The 13,664-nt window shown below is 54.2% G+C and overlaps 1 protein-coding gene across 1 annotated transcript; it reads left to right on the plus strand.

The window, feature by feature from the left end:
* The first annotated feature begins 1,837 nt into the window (after positions 1 to 1,837).
* GSK3A (glycogen synthase kinase 3 alpha) lies at positions 1,838 to 12,215 on the plus strand. Its single transcript, NM_001315708.1, is given in 11 exon segments — positions 1,838 to 2,143; positions 3,921 to 4,108; positions 5,397 to 5,480; positions 5,653 to 5,763; positions 7,857 to 7,987; positions 8,083 to 8,189; positions 9,026 to 9,123; positions 9,205 to 9,300; positions 9,965 to 10,151; positions 10,480 to 10,572; positions 11,540 to 12,215. Coding segments are annotated over 11 exon segments (1,452 nt in total). The 5' UTR covers positions 1,838 to 1,860; the 3' UTR covers positions 11,614 to 12,215.
* The last annotated feature ends 1,449 nt before the right edge of the window (positions 12,216 to 13,664 follow it).

Consider the following 13,664-nt stretch of genomic DNA (forward strand, 5'->3'; position numbering starts at 1 on the left):
TTACTGCAATTCCCAGAAGTACTCGCTCCGGGCTGTGGAAGACGCAGCCACATTCATTGAGAAGGGAGCGGAAGTGAGACTTCGCTTTGCCTTCTGGTTAATGTAGTTCAAAAAGGCTTTGGTGTTACCTTCTCTTCTGCCTCAAGGGAGTCTTTGTCCGCTGGGAATTGCGGTCGGCTACAGACCTAGGGGCCAATCTTCAGAAAGGCAGGCCAGTTAGTGTGATCACTATCAAAGTGAGGTCTATAGGCTCCATTTCCCATCACTCCACGAGGCAGGAGGGCTGAGGGTAGTTTCATTCCAGTTCCAGGTATTTCCGGGACACACACACACACACACACACACACACACACACACACACACATCATATGAACTGTTTCCCAGCGCGGTTTGGGACTACTGCCCTTCCGGGTATAAACTGATAAGTGGGGCGACATAATGAGTGCCCAAAACCCGAGGCTACTCCTAGCAGCCGGCTTCTTTTGAGGCTTCCGGGATCCTGTAATTTAGGAAGCGTGAGGATGCAAAAACCTGAATGGGGCGGGGGAGGTTCCAAACAAATTATATTTTCACCTCTTTCAACATTCCGCTCAGTCTCCTGGTGTAAGTCACATTGCTAGAAAAAGCTAGACAATATCCGAAGACTGTATTGTCCTGAGACGCCGGCAGAAACTTTGTTTCCTAAATCGTTTGCGGAGAGGGTTTCCTTCTGGATTTGTGGAAACTTGGATTTTGGAGTGTTAGGACTCCATTTTCCACCACCGCCTGGTCACCTACGGCTTTTTTGAGGGACCTGGGGGCGGGGCAGGATGCGCTGAAACTTTCTTCAGTTACACCCAGTCGACTGCCGTTCTTTCACCTTTCGCTCGCGCTCTCTCAAAGTTACCAATTAGACTACACCTCCCGGCAAGCCTCTGCACTTTCGCCTCATAAAGGGTCAGGATGCGGTCTGGCCTTTCCCTCAGCCCGCTTCTGGATCATGATAGATCCCTTCCCCTCAGTCAATGGGAAGGCTGCCTTGAACTACATTTCCCAGAAGCCACAAAGGCTCGCTGTGGCAACTACGCTGAAGCGTTGGTGTTGACTACATTTCCCAGCAGGGGCTGCGGCCTAGCGTATGAGGGAGGAGGAATGCTGTACTTACTCCATTTCCTATCCTATCTCCGGAACTGCAGTATTCGCTTGAGGCTTAGGGGAAATCACAGAGGACTCCATTTCCCGGCGTTCTTTGGAAGTAGCTTTACACCTGCAATGCGGTGAGGGCGTGGCGACAACTCCATTTCCCAGCTGGCCTTGACGCTGGATAGTTTCGGGTCCCTGGTCTCCGACTCAGTTTCCCAGAGTGCACCTGGCGCCTGTGGGCATACAGCCAATAGACTAAGGCAGCGACTGAACTCCGTTTCCCGGAGTGCATCAGGCCTATACGGCTCACTGATGGAGGCACTGCGACTATGTTCCTAAGGCACACACAGGTTGTTGCGGTGGAGTGAGTGTGAGACTCTGACCCAGCTTCCGAAAGTGCTTCAGAGTCAGCTGTCAGCACAGTCGGCCAACTTACTGCCCAGAACTCCAATTCCCGACGTGCAGCTCATCATCCCCGCGGTCTACTCTGAGGTCTTTGCAGACTCCATTTCCCGGCGTGCCACGCGGCACTCTGTGAGGGCCGAGAGAGGCGACGGCGGCGCGCAGGGTAGGCGGACTGCATCTCCCGGCGTGCCCCGCGGCGGGCGCTGGGCCGGAGCCGGAGCCCGAGCGGCGCGGCCTGGAAGAGGCCGGAGCCCGGGGGAGGCGGCGGCAGCGGCAGCGGCGGGGGCAGCCCGGGCAGCCCGAGCCCCGCAGCCTGGGCCTGCGCTCGGCGCCATGAGCGGTGGCGCGCCTTCAGGAGGCGGCCCTGGGGGCTCGGGCCGGGCGCGGACCAGCTCGTTCGCGGAGCCAGGCGGCGGAGGCGGTGGCGGCGGCGGCGGCCCCGGGGGCTCGGCCTCCGGCCCAGGCGGCAGCGGCGGCGGGAAGCCGTCTGTCGGAGCCATGGGCGGGGGCGTGGGGGCCTCGAGCTCCGGGGGTGGCCCCAGCGGCAGCGGCGGAGGAGGCAGCGGCGGCCCGGGCGCCGGCACCAGCTTCCCGCCGCCCGGAGTGAAGCTGGGCCGTGAGTACTAGCGACGCCCGTAGCGGGTGGAGGTTGGGGTCCCCGAAGCCACTCAGACGTCGATCAGGTTCTTCTCTAGGCTGAAAGAGGAGCTCGAGGTCACTCTCCCTCCCCAAACTGGGATCTGAGCTCTCCCCCTCCCAGAAAAAGGGATTTGGGGGGTTACCATCACTTAAGAGTTTAGAATTAGAATTAGTAATCTTCTAAGAGACAGGGCTCACAGACTCCTGTTCTTCTAGTACCGAAGTCTTGGGTCCTTGAGCCTTAAAAACAGGGCTCTGATGTTGCCATCTATCAGAGAACAAGATCAGGGGTCACTGTCTCTTGCAAATGGGGCTCAAGGGTTATTGTTCCCCAAGAGAACAAGAATAAGATTACCACTACCTGGACGGGGGAAATATGAATTTGCTCTCCTTTAGAATGTGGGGATTTGGAGTGAGTATCACTCAGAAGCAGGGATTTCGGTTTGCTGTGTCCCCAGAGAACAGGGCCAGGGCTTTCCAAACCTGGTACCCATTTACCTTCTGTTTTAAAACACTAGGCCTAGAATCATTACCTGTCCATAACATGTAGAACTGTATCCCCAATGGTGGAAATTAATGATTGCTGCTTCTTTAGGACAGACTGGAAGTCAGCATACCCTTCAGACTAAGTCCATAGTCACTAATATTCAAAAAAGATGGCTTAGTGGATCTTCTTTCACACACACACACAGAGAAATGGGGCAGGGGAGGGTCGCAGTTCCCATAGAATAGGGATGTGAGCTTATACCCATTTCATTATTCTGAGATACGGTGTCATTGCCACTGGAAAAATAGTTATGTAGGATCATCTCCCTCCAAAAGATGGTGTCACTGGCCCCTCAAAATGGATTTGATTCATCATTTATCTCTTTTCTTTGGAGAACCTTTCAATTTCTCAAAGAAAAAGGGTCACTCTCCCCCAAGATTGCCACCAAATTTTGCTGCCATTCAGAGAATGGAATTGGAAATTACAGCTTTCTTTCAATGGACTGAGGCTGGGATAACCCCTGTTAAGAAATCAGGTTTACCATTCTCCCTATTTAGTACTTATCCATTAGGGATCATTCACATACAGAATGGGGTCTGGGGCTCTGGACCACAGGTCACCAATGAGTTCAGGCCAGTGCCTTTTTCTAGCCCCAGAGTATCTTGGTAAGAGCGAATTATCCCCAAAAAGTGAGAGTCAAGACACTAGCACTCCTTATGGGAGGACTCATTCATTTCTGTCACCAGAAACCAGTGGTGAAGTTAAGAGCTCCACTCAGAGAGGACTTGAAGGTCACTGTTCCCCCGAGTTGTGAGAAAGCTTAGTGCTTTTCTCAAGTTGAAGTACCTCGGAGTTACTGCTCTCAAACAGAAGTCAGGTCAAGGCTTTCCGCAGTGAGAAGGGACCAGGGCAGTTAGCTCACAGTGGAAGGATTCAACATCTGGGAGTGTCGGTGCCTCCTCACATCAAGAGGGACCAGTGATAGGCTGCTCACTAGAAGTGGAAATTAAGGGTTATCAACTCTTGAAAAGCAAGAGGTTTTATGTGTGTATCTTCCCAAATGGGAAGAGTCAGGATTTAGGGTTCCATGAAGGGAACAGGGGAAAGGGCCCTGGGAGGCAACCAATAGCCATCTTTGAAGATGGGGAAGGGACAAAGAACCCCCAGTGAGCTTTCTGTAGAGATTCCCCTCCCTCCCACAGCCCCAGGATAGGGTAGTGGCCAGAGGAGGAAGGTCAGCAGAACTGTGTTCCCTTTGTTCCCCCAGGTGACAGCGGGAAGGTGACCACAGTGGTAGCCACTCTAGGCCAAGGCCCAGAGCGCTCCCAAGAGGTGGCTTACACAGACATCAAAGTGATTGGCAATGGCTCATTTGGGGTCGTGTACCAGGCACGGTTGGCAGACACCAGGGAACTGGTGGCCATCAAGAAAGTTCTCCAGGACAAGAGGTTCAAGGTAGCTTGGGGGAATGGGGACAAGGAGGTTTGACTTCATATGATTGGTGAGAGAACCCCAGCAAGAGTGCTGGACCTGGGCTTCCACAGGGGATCTGAGCAAGGGCCAGAGGAGAAGGGCCTGAGTAGTGTGGAAGATGGGAATGTGGATTCCAGGGCAGCCCAGAGCTGACTTTTTTATTCGGATTTTATTCTGTGTGAGTGCTTTGTAGGCGAGTTTAACTTAGGCAAAGATCCTCTTAGGGTAGGTACTGTTGTTATTCCCATTCTAAGTAAGCAGAAACTGGAAACTAAGACTTAGATAAGAGAATTGCCCAAGGTCAAGACTAGAATCTGATTCTCAAGCCCTTCACCATAACCACTAAGTAGCAACCCTGCTCAGAGGAGAAAGGAAATTGGTGCGGCCAGTGAGCATGTTTGCAAAGGTCAAGCTCTGCTCCAAGGGTTTGGCAAGTGTAGGGAGTGTGTGGGGCTCTGTTTCCCTGAGGAAGGGTTACCCTTTCCTCATTCATACGGAGGTGTCCTGTGAGCTGGTAGAGGCCCTTGGGATCCTAGGCTATTCTGGATGTAGGGGAACTGAGCCTAGGCCGAAAAGAACCAGGTCAGGGCCTGGGTCTCAGGACATTGAAAACTTTGAGGGGCACAAGGAGCTCCAGGGCACAGGTCAGAATTTGATTACAGTTGAGTCCCAGCAGTGAACGGAATCTAATGACGAGGAGCTCTGAGGCCCTAGAGGGAAGCAGAGTATGGATGGATGCTGAGACTGGGTCCTCTGGGAAGAGGCTGAGGCCAGATCCCCTTTGGGACGATGAGCATTGGAAGCCTGGGATCTGGAGCTCAGCATCCAACATCCAAACCAGGGTCCAAGGGCCCAGATGCATCCAGAAAAAGCAGTGGGGATGGGCGTGAACTGGATGGCCAATTCCTGTCTGTTGTGGCTTGTGCCACCAGGGAGGTGGGCCTCGTGTGGCTGTATCATAGGACTTTTCAAGAGAAGCTAGAAAACTTAGATTTATACGTGGAGCCATTTGATTTCTGAATCTCAGCAAAAAAAGTAGGTTGCAGAAAGCATGTATCAGTGGTCTGAGTTCAGCCCACAGGCCTCCAGCCTGTGTGTGAGGGGAGTGGGTTGGGGGTGAGGAATTAGGGGCTGCCCCAGGGGGCCTTGGAGCTGGGACACAGGGGAACAGCTGTTTGGCTTTTTCGGCAGGAATGGGGGAGTAGTGCTGTGGTGATGGGAGGCAGGGAGAGTTGACTGTTTTCTGAGGCTCTCTTCCTTTGCCCCCAAGAACCGAGAGCTGCAGATTATGCGTAAGCTGGACCACTGCAATATTGTGAGGCTGAGATACTTTTTCTACTCCAGTGGGGAGAAGGTGAGACCTCAGTGCATGGGGGCGTTCTCCACTGTGACATGACTCGACTCCTTTGTCCTCCTGCCTTTCTTATGACTGCCAGTCCCTCGTCCCGTTATTCCTCACAAACCTTCCCTCCCCCTTCCTTGCTCTTTTCTCACAATGCCTTACACCTCTCCTTTGCTCTCTGCAGAAGGATGAGCTTTACCTAAATCTGGTGCTGGAGTATGTGCCTGAGACAGTGTACCGGGTGGCCCGCCATTTTACCAAGGCCAAGTTGACCATCCCTATCATCTATGTCAAGGTAGGCAGGCAGGCAGGCTGCTGGGGCCCAGGCCCATAAAGCCAGGGGCTCTGGATGCTCCTGCCTTTGTGGATTCCCTCATCTCCAAGTTTACTTTGGTCTCCAGAGGCCTCCTGTTCCCTGCTCTTGTCCCTATGTCTCCGGAGATGGGGCTCACCAAAGGCAGGGCAGCACAGCCTGAGGCCTGACTCTGTCAGGGAGACAGGCTGACCAGGGGCTGAGGAGGCTGCAAGGTACCTGCTTGGGTCCACACTGGGAGTCTAGTGGTACCAGCAGTGTTGGTGGGGTGGGGTTAGCTCAGGATCCGGGACCTAGAGCGCAGGGGGAGATGATGAGGTCAGAGTCCTGGCCTTTGGAGCCTTGGCAGAGGAGGATGGGAAGGAGGCAGGGTGGGGGAAGGTTAGTCTCTACAGAGCCAGGAATGCTTGTGGTGTGTTTATTCGTCCCCTGTGCAGGCTCATTCCCCAGTGCCAGATGCTGTCCCCTATAAGTTACTGTCCCTAAGAGGGTGTTTGAGTGAGTGAGTGAGTGAGTCTATGAGCCTAGGGATGCTTTGGAGAACAAAGGTGGAGCAGCCAGCTGCAGTGTGAGGAGGAGAGTGGGTTCAAGTTTGCTGGCAGTTGGTGGGGGCCCAGTTTTTCCTCCCACTGGCTTTAAATACCCCACCAGGCCTAGGTGAGTATTTCAGTGGTTGGTGCTGCAGGACCTCACCTCCTGGGAGCAAGTTGTCTGGTTTGTTGCTTAAGGATACCTTGCAGGTAGACAGGTATCATCACAGAGTATAAAAACTATGAGCAAGTGCCATATTGGAAGAAGCACAAGGGATTCTGGAAACAGAGGAGGGCCCCAGCCCTGCCTGTTTTGTGCGTAAGAAGCATCAAGGAAGGCTTCTGGGAGGAGACTAGGCACAGGGCAAGAAAGTGGCATCTCTGGCCAAAGGCAGTGGGAACAGCAGAGGAGGGGGCTTGCGTGCGTGCCTGAGTAGTTATGTACCAGGCACTGGTTGAGGCCCAGGGAATGTAGCAGTGATGGAAGTTTAAAGATCACTGTTCTTTTGGTGCTCACGTGTAAATCATAGGAAAGAGAGTGGCAGGAAAATCCAGCTGTAGAGGGGCTGGCTCAAAGGTGGGTTTTTCCTTTCTTTTTAGGGCTGCTGCACATGCATGTTCCCAGGCTAGGGGTCGAATCAAAGCTGCAGGTGCCGGCCTACACCACAGCCACAGCAATGCAGGATCCGGGCTGCATCTGTGACCCATGCCACAGCTCATGGCAACACCGGATCTTTGACCCACTGAGTGAGGCCAGGGATCAAACCCAATTCCTCATGGATACTGGATGGGTCCATTACTGCTGAGCCACAACGGGAACTCCTTCAAAGGTGGTTTTGACTGGGGGATGAAAGAGGCTGAGCCCTGGAGTTCCCGTAGTGACTCAGCAGTTAACAAACCCAACTAGGATCCATGAGGTTGCAGGTTCGATCCCTGGCCTTGCTCAGTGGGTAAAGAATCTGGCCTTGCTGTGAGCTGTGGTGCAGGTCGCAGAGGCAGCTCAGATCCTGCGTTGCTGTGGCTGTGGTGTAGGCCGGCAGCTGAGCTCCAATTTCACCCCAGCCTGGGAACTTCCATATGCAGCAAGTGTGGCCCTAAAAAGCAAAAAAAGAAAAAGAAAAAAGGCTCATCCTAGAGCCATTGGTTTTGGTGAGGGGAAAGCTGAGTGCCTGGTTCCCCAGCCTGCTTTAAAACAAGGTCTTCCCTGGTGTGTGTGTCTTATTCATCAGGCTTCTGGTGAAGTGTGTGATTGAAGCAGTGGTTTCAATAGTGTGGACCAGAAGTTGTACTAGGGGATTTGTGGCAAAGGCCTCATCCTGAACTACTGACTAGAGACTCTGGGAGTGAGGCCCAGCAGTCCCTGTTTTACCAAGGCCTCCAGGTGATTGTGGTGCTCACTAAAGTTTGAGAACTAAGGGGCAGCAGAAGTGTTTTTGAGTCAGGGAGAGTGGGCCTGGAAGGGCTCTTCAGGTCGAGACGATGGAGCAAGGGTGTGCTCTGTGGGGGGAGCTGGGCTGGAGTTCTGCTGTTCCCTGCCTGCCCCAGGTGTACATGTACCAGCTCTTCCGGAGCTTGGCCTACATCCACTCCCAGGGTGTGTGTCACCGCGACATCAAGCCCCAGAACCTGCTGGTGGACCCTGACACCGCTGTCCTCAAGCTCTGCGATTTTGGCAGGTGGGCCTGACCTGGGGTATGCTGGGTGGCTGAAGGGGGCGAGGAGGGATCCTGAGCCTCGGCTTGTGTCGACTCCTGCTCATCTCTTCCCACAGTGCAAAGCAGTTGGTCCGGGGGGAGCCCAATGTCTCCTACATCTGTTCTCGCTACTATCGGGCCCCGGAGCTGATCTTTGGAGCCACCGATTACACCTCATCCATCGGTCAGACTTGAGGGAGGGTGGAGGTGGGAATGGCAGTCATGGCTGTTTTTGAGTTCTTCTGCGTGTGTCTGCCAGGCTTGGTGATAAAGGTGTGCCATCTGTTCATTCCTCCAGCCCTCACAAATTTAGGAAGGTGATGCTGTTGTCTGCGTTTTACAGTTGAGCAGTTTAAGGCTTAGAGTGGTGAGGCCACCCGCCTGCAGTTGCACCACTGGGACTGGGCAGGGCTGGGCTTTGAAAGCTGACCTGACTCCAGAGTCCATACCGGCTCTGGAACCTCCCAGTCAGGCCTCTCTTCTCCGTCAGCAGGAGGGGCTGACAGTGACCTTGGGGGAGTTGGGAGGTGAGGCTTGGCCACTGGAGGGTGTGACCTGCTTACAGGGCCTCGGTGTCCTCCCTGCTGCTGGGGATGACAGTGCCAACTTCCAGGAATGAGGAGAGGGTGTGAAAGGGTTTGGAACATAACATTCATCAGCAGTTTGAGGAAACTGCACGGTCCCTGGGTGTGAACTTGTGCTATGGGGTCAAGGTACAGACCAGGGAGGGGTGACTACCAGGCTCTAGCTATTCCTCAGGGCAGGAGAGAGGTCAGAAGAGTACAGAGTGGAGAGAGGCAACGGAAACATCTAGATCAGAGGGTGTAGTGCAGTCAGGCAGACTTGGAGGTTTGCAGTCAAGCTCCTATGTTCCTAGGCCATGTGTGACCTTGAGCAAGGCACTTCCTCTCTGAGCTGAGAAAACAGGGCTCCTGGCATCTCTCAGGATGACCGTGAAGGTCAGAAATCTTTTTGAGGGGGTGGGCCCGGTGGCTCTGACCCTCCCTCATTCCTCCTCAGATGTGTGGTCAGCTGGCTGCGTACTGGCCGAGCTCCTCCTGGGCCAGCCCATCTTCCCTGGGGACAGTGGGGTAGACCAGCTGGTGGAGATCATCAAGGTGAGGGCAGGGCCAGCAGGGTGGCCAGGGGTTGGGCTGAGGGCTAAGGGCCTTGGCTCAGACCCCTCCCTCTCCCTACAGGTGCTGGGAACACCAACCCGGGAACAGATTCGAGAGATGAACCCTAACTACACGGAGTTCAAGTTCCCCCAGATTAAAGCTCACCCCTGGACAAAGGTGAGGCAGGGCTAGAAGCTCAGGCAGTATGGCTGAGGTTCTCACTGGAGGCCAGCTGGTCTGGGGACCTGGCTACAGAGTCATGGCTCAGTAGTGAGGTCCGTAACCTACGTTACATTCAAAGTTTATGGAATTTCCCATACTTCAAAAATTGAGGACTCACAGTAAATTCAGGAGTCCTGTTGTTTTTTGGTTTTTGATGTGTTTTTTTGGCTTTTTAGGGCTGGAACCACAGCACATGGAGGTTCCCAGGCTAGGGGTCAAAACAGAGCTGTAGCCCACTGGCCAATACCACAGCCACAGCCACACCAGATCTGAGCTGCGTCTGCAACCTACACCACAGCTCACAGCAACGCCAGATCCTTAATCCACTGAGTGAGGCCAGGGATTGAACCTGCATCCTTATGGATGCTAGTCAGATTCGTTTCTGCTGAGCCAGACAGAAACTCCCAAGAGTCCTATTTTTCTGGTGGCGAAACAGGCTCACAGCATGACCCATATAGTCATGGGACCTGAGTGGCTTGCTCACCTGATACAAACTGACCTCCTCTTGGTGGTGGTGCCTCAGTTTCCTTATTTGGAAAATGGGTTTGTGGGAGGCGGGCAGGAATATGCCAGTGCCCAGAGGGTCTCACTCTTGTGATCTTTGTGTCCCACCCCCCAGGTGTTCAAATCTCGAACGCCGCCCGAGGCCATTACGCTCTGCTCTAGCCTGCTGGAGTACACCCCGTCCTCGAGGCTCTCCCCGCTGGAAGCCTGTGCCCACAACTTCTTTGATGAACTGCGATGTCCTGGAACCCAGCTCCCCAACAACCGCCCGCTTCCCCCTCTCTTCAATTTCAGTCCTGGCGGTGAGGGCTTAGCCTGGGATCTGGGGAGTTGAAGGGGCAGCCAAAGATTGTGAAGAGCCTGGTGTGGAAGACAGGAGTGGGGAGCTGAGGGTGGGCTACGAGGCAAGCCTGGGGCTCAGGAAGCACCCCTGGATTCAAGGAGACCCAAACCGGCTTCATCTGTGCTCTGTGATGTCTTGTGCTAGGCTCTTTCCAGCTTTTCATTTAAGACATTCAATGGCTACACATGTCCACACACAACTGGCCTTGCCCAGAGTTGGGTCCCTACAGGGTGCCCCTTTCTAGCACCCCCTGTTCCCTGACTAGGCATGTCCCTTCCTGTCTCTAGAACTCACCATCCAACCGTCTCTCAACGCCATCCTCATCCCTCCTCACTTGAGATCCCCGGCAGGCACTGCCTCCCTCACCTCATCCTCACAAGGTAAGTTGGGGGCCATCTGTTGCGGGTTGAAGCAGTATTTCTAAGCTTGGGCCCAGCCTGTTCTCACAGCCCCCCAAGCTTCCATCAGGTATGCGGAAATTGTTGATGTCCTGGCAGAAAGCATGTTTTGCAGCATGTGAATGGCCACCTTTATAAGGCATTACTGCCTGTATTTTTGGGAAGGTTTTTGGCAGCACCTGTGGCACATGGAAGTTCCCGAGCTAGGGATCAAATCCAAGCCACAGCTGCGGCAGTGCCAGGTCCTTAACTCACTGTGCCACAGTGGGAACTCCTATTTGTGTGTTTTGTTTTGTTTTGTTTTTTGTTTTTCTTTTTAGGGCTGCACCTGTGGCATATAGGGATTCCCAGCCTAGGGGTCTAATCGGAGCTACAGCTGCCGGCCTACACCACAGCCACAGCAACGCCAGATCTAAGCCGCATGTGCAACCTACACCACAACTCACGGCAATGCTGGATCCTTAACCCACTGAGCAAGGCCAGGGATTGAACCTGCAACCTCATGGTTCCTAATCAGATTCATTTCCACAGCACCACAGTGGGAACTCCTGTTTGTATTTAAATGCAAACTGGAAAACCAAAAGCATGTTTGGCCTGCACAAACAGTTAAGTTTGTTGCGCACACTTAAAAATTGTGGCCATTTCATGTATAAATCCAGATTTCCTGTTTCTTTTGGGGAAGAAAATCAGACTGGGCAGCAGTGGGCCTGCCTCTGCTCAGGGCAGTACTGTCAGCTAGAGCTGAGTTCCAGCTGCCCCCTATTCTGTGGGGCCTGGCTCTCTGGCGAGTCACTCATGACCAACCTGGCCCTTTGGCATTTGAGTTTGCAACCCTAGACATAGTGACAGCTTTCGATTTCTAATGCAGCATCTCACTCCGACTTCCTGCTCTTAGGGGTGAGGGCCCGAGAAGGCAAAGGCTAACTGTTCACTCCTTCCTCCCTTTCAGCTTTAAGTGAGACTCCGACCGGCCCGGACTGGCAGTCGACTGATGCCACAACTCCCCTCACTAACTCTTCCTGAGGGCGCCACCAACTACCCTTCCATCTGGGAGCCCCAAGTGGGGCTGGGAAGGGGGGGCCACAGCCCATCAAGCTCCTGCCCTGACTGGGCCCCTAGACTAGAGGGCAGAGGTAAATGAGTCCCTGTCCCCACCTCCAGTCCCTCCCTCACCAGCCTTACCCCTGTGGTGGGCTTTTTAAGAGGATTTTAACTGGTTGTGGGGAGGGAAGAGAAGGAAGGATGGGGGTGGGGGGCATGAGGACCTCCTACCCCCTCAGCCCCCTCCCCCCCAGGTCTCCTCCTCCAACCCCCCTCCCCTCCTGTGTCCCTTGTAAATAGAACCAGACCAGCCCCTCTCCTCCTCTTCCCTTCCTTGGCCCCCGGGTGTAAATAGATTGTTATAATTTTTTTCTTAAAGAAAACGTCGATTCGCACCGTCCAACCTGGCCCCTTCCCCTCCTACAGCTGTGTCCCTGCTCCTGCCCTCTGCCCCTAAGGCCTCCTCCCTTCCCCCCACCCTGGAGGGCAGGGGCAGTGGGGGAGCTCCTGATGTCTTAGTTTTCACAGTAAGGTTTGCCTGTGTACAGACCTCCGTTCAATAAATTATTGGCATGAAAACCTGCTTCCTGTCTGGCCACTTGTTTTCACAGAGGCGAAGGAGGTGCTTGGGGGCCTGTGTTGCGACAAGAGTGGGCTGCGTCTCAGGCAGGGGAGCAGGGTGGAGTGAACCCAGGCTGGCCCTGGCTCAGGTACCCCAGCTTCCTGCCCCTCTGCTCTCCTCCGCACGTGCGGTGATGAGCTGGGTCTGGCTCATCCACTGCAGAGGCTTAGGGAGGAGCCTGCCCTCATGGACATAGCACACGTCATCTACTTCCACTTAGGGAGGGAAGCACTGTCACTTCCAGGTGACTGGTGAGAGAACTGGCCATCAGACAGGTCAAGGCCATAGACTGTAAGTGGCAGAGTCGGAAGTTTGAACAAAGGCCTCCCTATCATAGCCTGAGCTACCTGCCACTTTAGGGGGACACAGGATGAGGGGGGCCACTCAAGCCAAAACGACCTGGCTGTAGACTCTTAGTGGGCATGGATGGGGCAGAGGAGCTATCCCCAAACCCTAGCGGATCCCCAAGCCTTCGTTTCTGTCTTAAATAGCCCCACCTGGCCGTTCTTTATGGATGCAGGAAGGCTCTTAGAGAGCTTGGCTTTTCCCTTGCCCTGAAAACATGCTGGGGCCAGATAGTACAGCCGCAGGCAGAGGGAAATGGCATCTCCTCCAAACAGTGCTGCTGGGAGGTGAGGGCAGGAGGCCCTAGAGGTAAAAGGAAGCCTGGAGAAGAGCAACTGATGTGTGTCCTCCACTGGATTCCACTTGTGATGAAAAAGGGAGACGAGTTTCCATTCTAGGGGGTGTTCAGAGACTGTTCCTGTGGCATCTGGGGTCTGCTGTCTGCTTAGAACAAACTCTGGCCTTCCCTGCTCCATGCCATCCAGGTACCGCCTTGTTACAAGATGACTGTGTAGAGAGCAAGTGGACCGGCTGAGGGAAGGCAGGCTGGCCTGGGCAAGGGGCCAACCTTGGGCTTCTTGGGTCCCCTTCCTGCTGCTCATATCTAGTGGATGGTGAGGTCACTGAGGGTGTCCTATACCCTCTTCCCACCCCCATAGCCTCCACCCAGGTCTGGCCCAATCCTCTCCCTCTGGGTCCATCTCCAGCTGTTCCCTTGCCCCACCCTGATGCCAGGGAGCCCTCACCCCCACCTAGGACCTTCCATCCCATCCCTGCAATGCCCCAACATTTTAGCTTGGCTTTCAAATTTCAAGGCCTTCCCAAGTTTAGGCCTCCCTCCTTCCCTGCCTCATCCCCTCTCCTCTGCCCAGCCTCCCTCCCAGACAACTCAGCCATGTTCTACTGCATCTGTCTAAGTACCTTGTCTGCAGAGGCTTGTCGGATGGACTTGCCATAAATCACCTGCTTCCACTTAGGGAAAGACTGTCACTCCAGGTTACATTTGAAAAGGCTGGGGATCCCTTCCTGCTCCCAAGACCTTTTGAGGCCCCTTAAACCCCAACTG

This window comes from Sus scrofa, chromosome 6, assembly GCF_054392235.1.
Source record: "Sus scrofa isolate SSC_HxYL_T2T_F1_AM1 chromosome 6, Sscrofa_HxYL_maternal_Yorkshire_Landrace_v2.0, whole genome shotgun sequence".
Classification (NCBI taxonomy): domain Eukaryota; kingdom Metazoa; phylum Chordata; class Mammalia; order Artiodactyla; family Suidae; genus Sus; species Sus scrofa.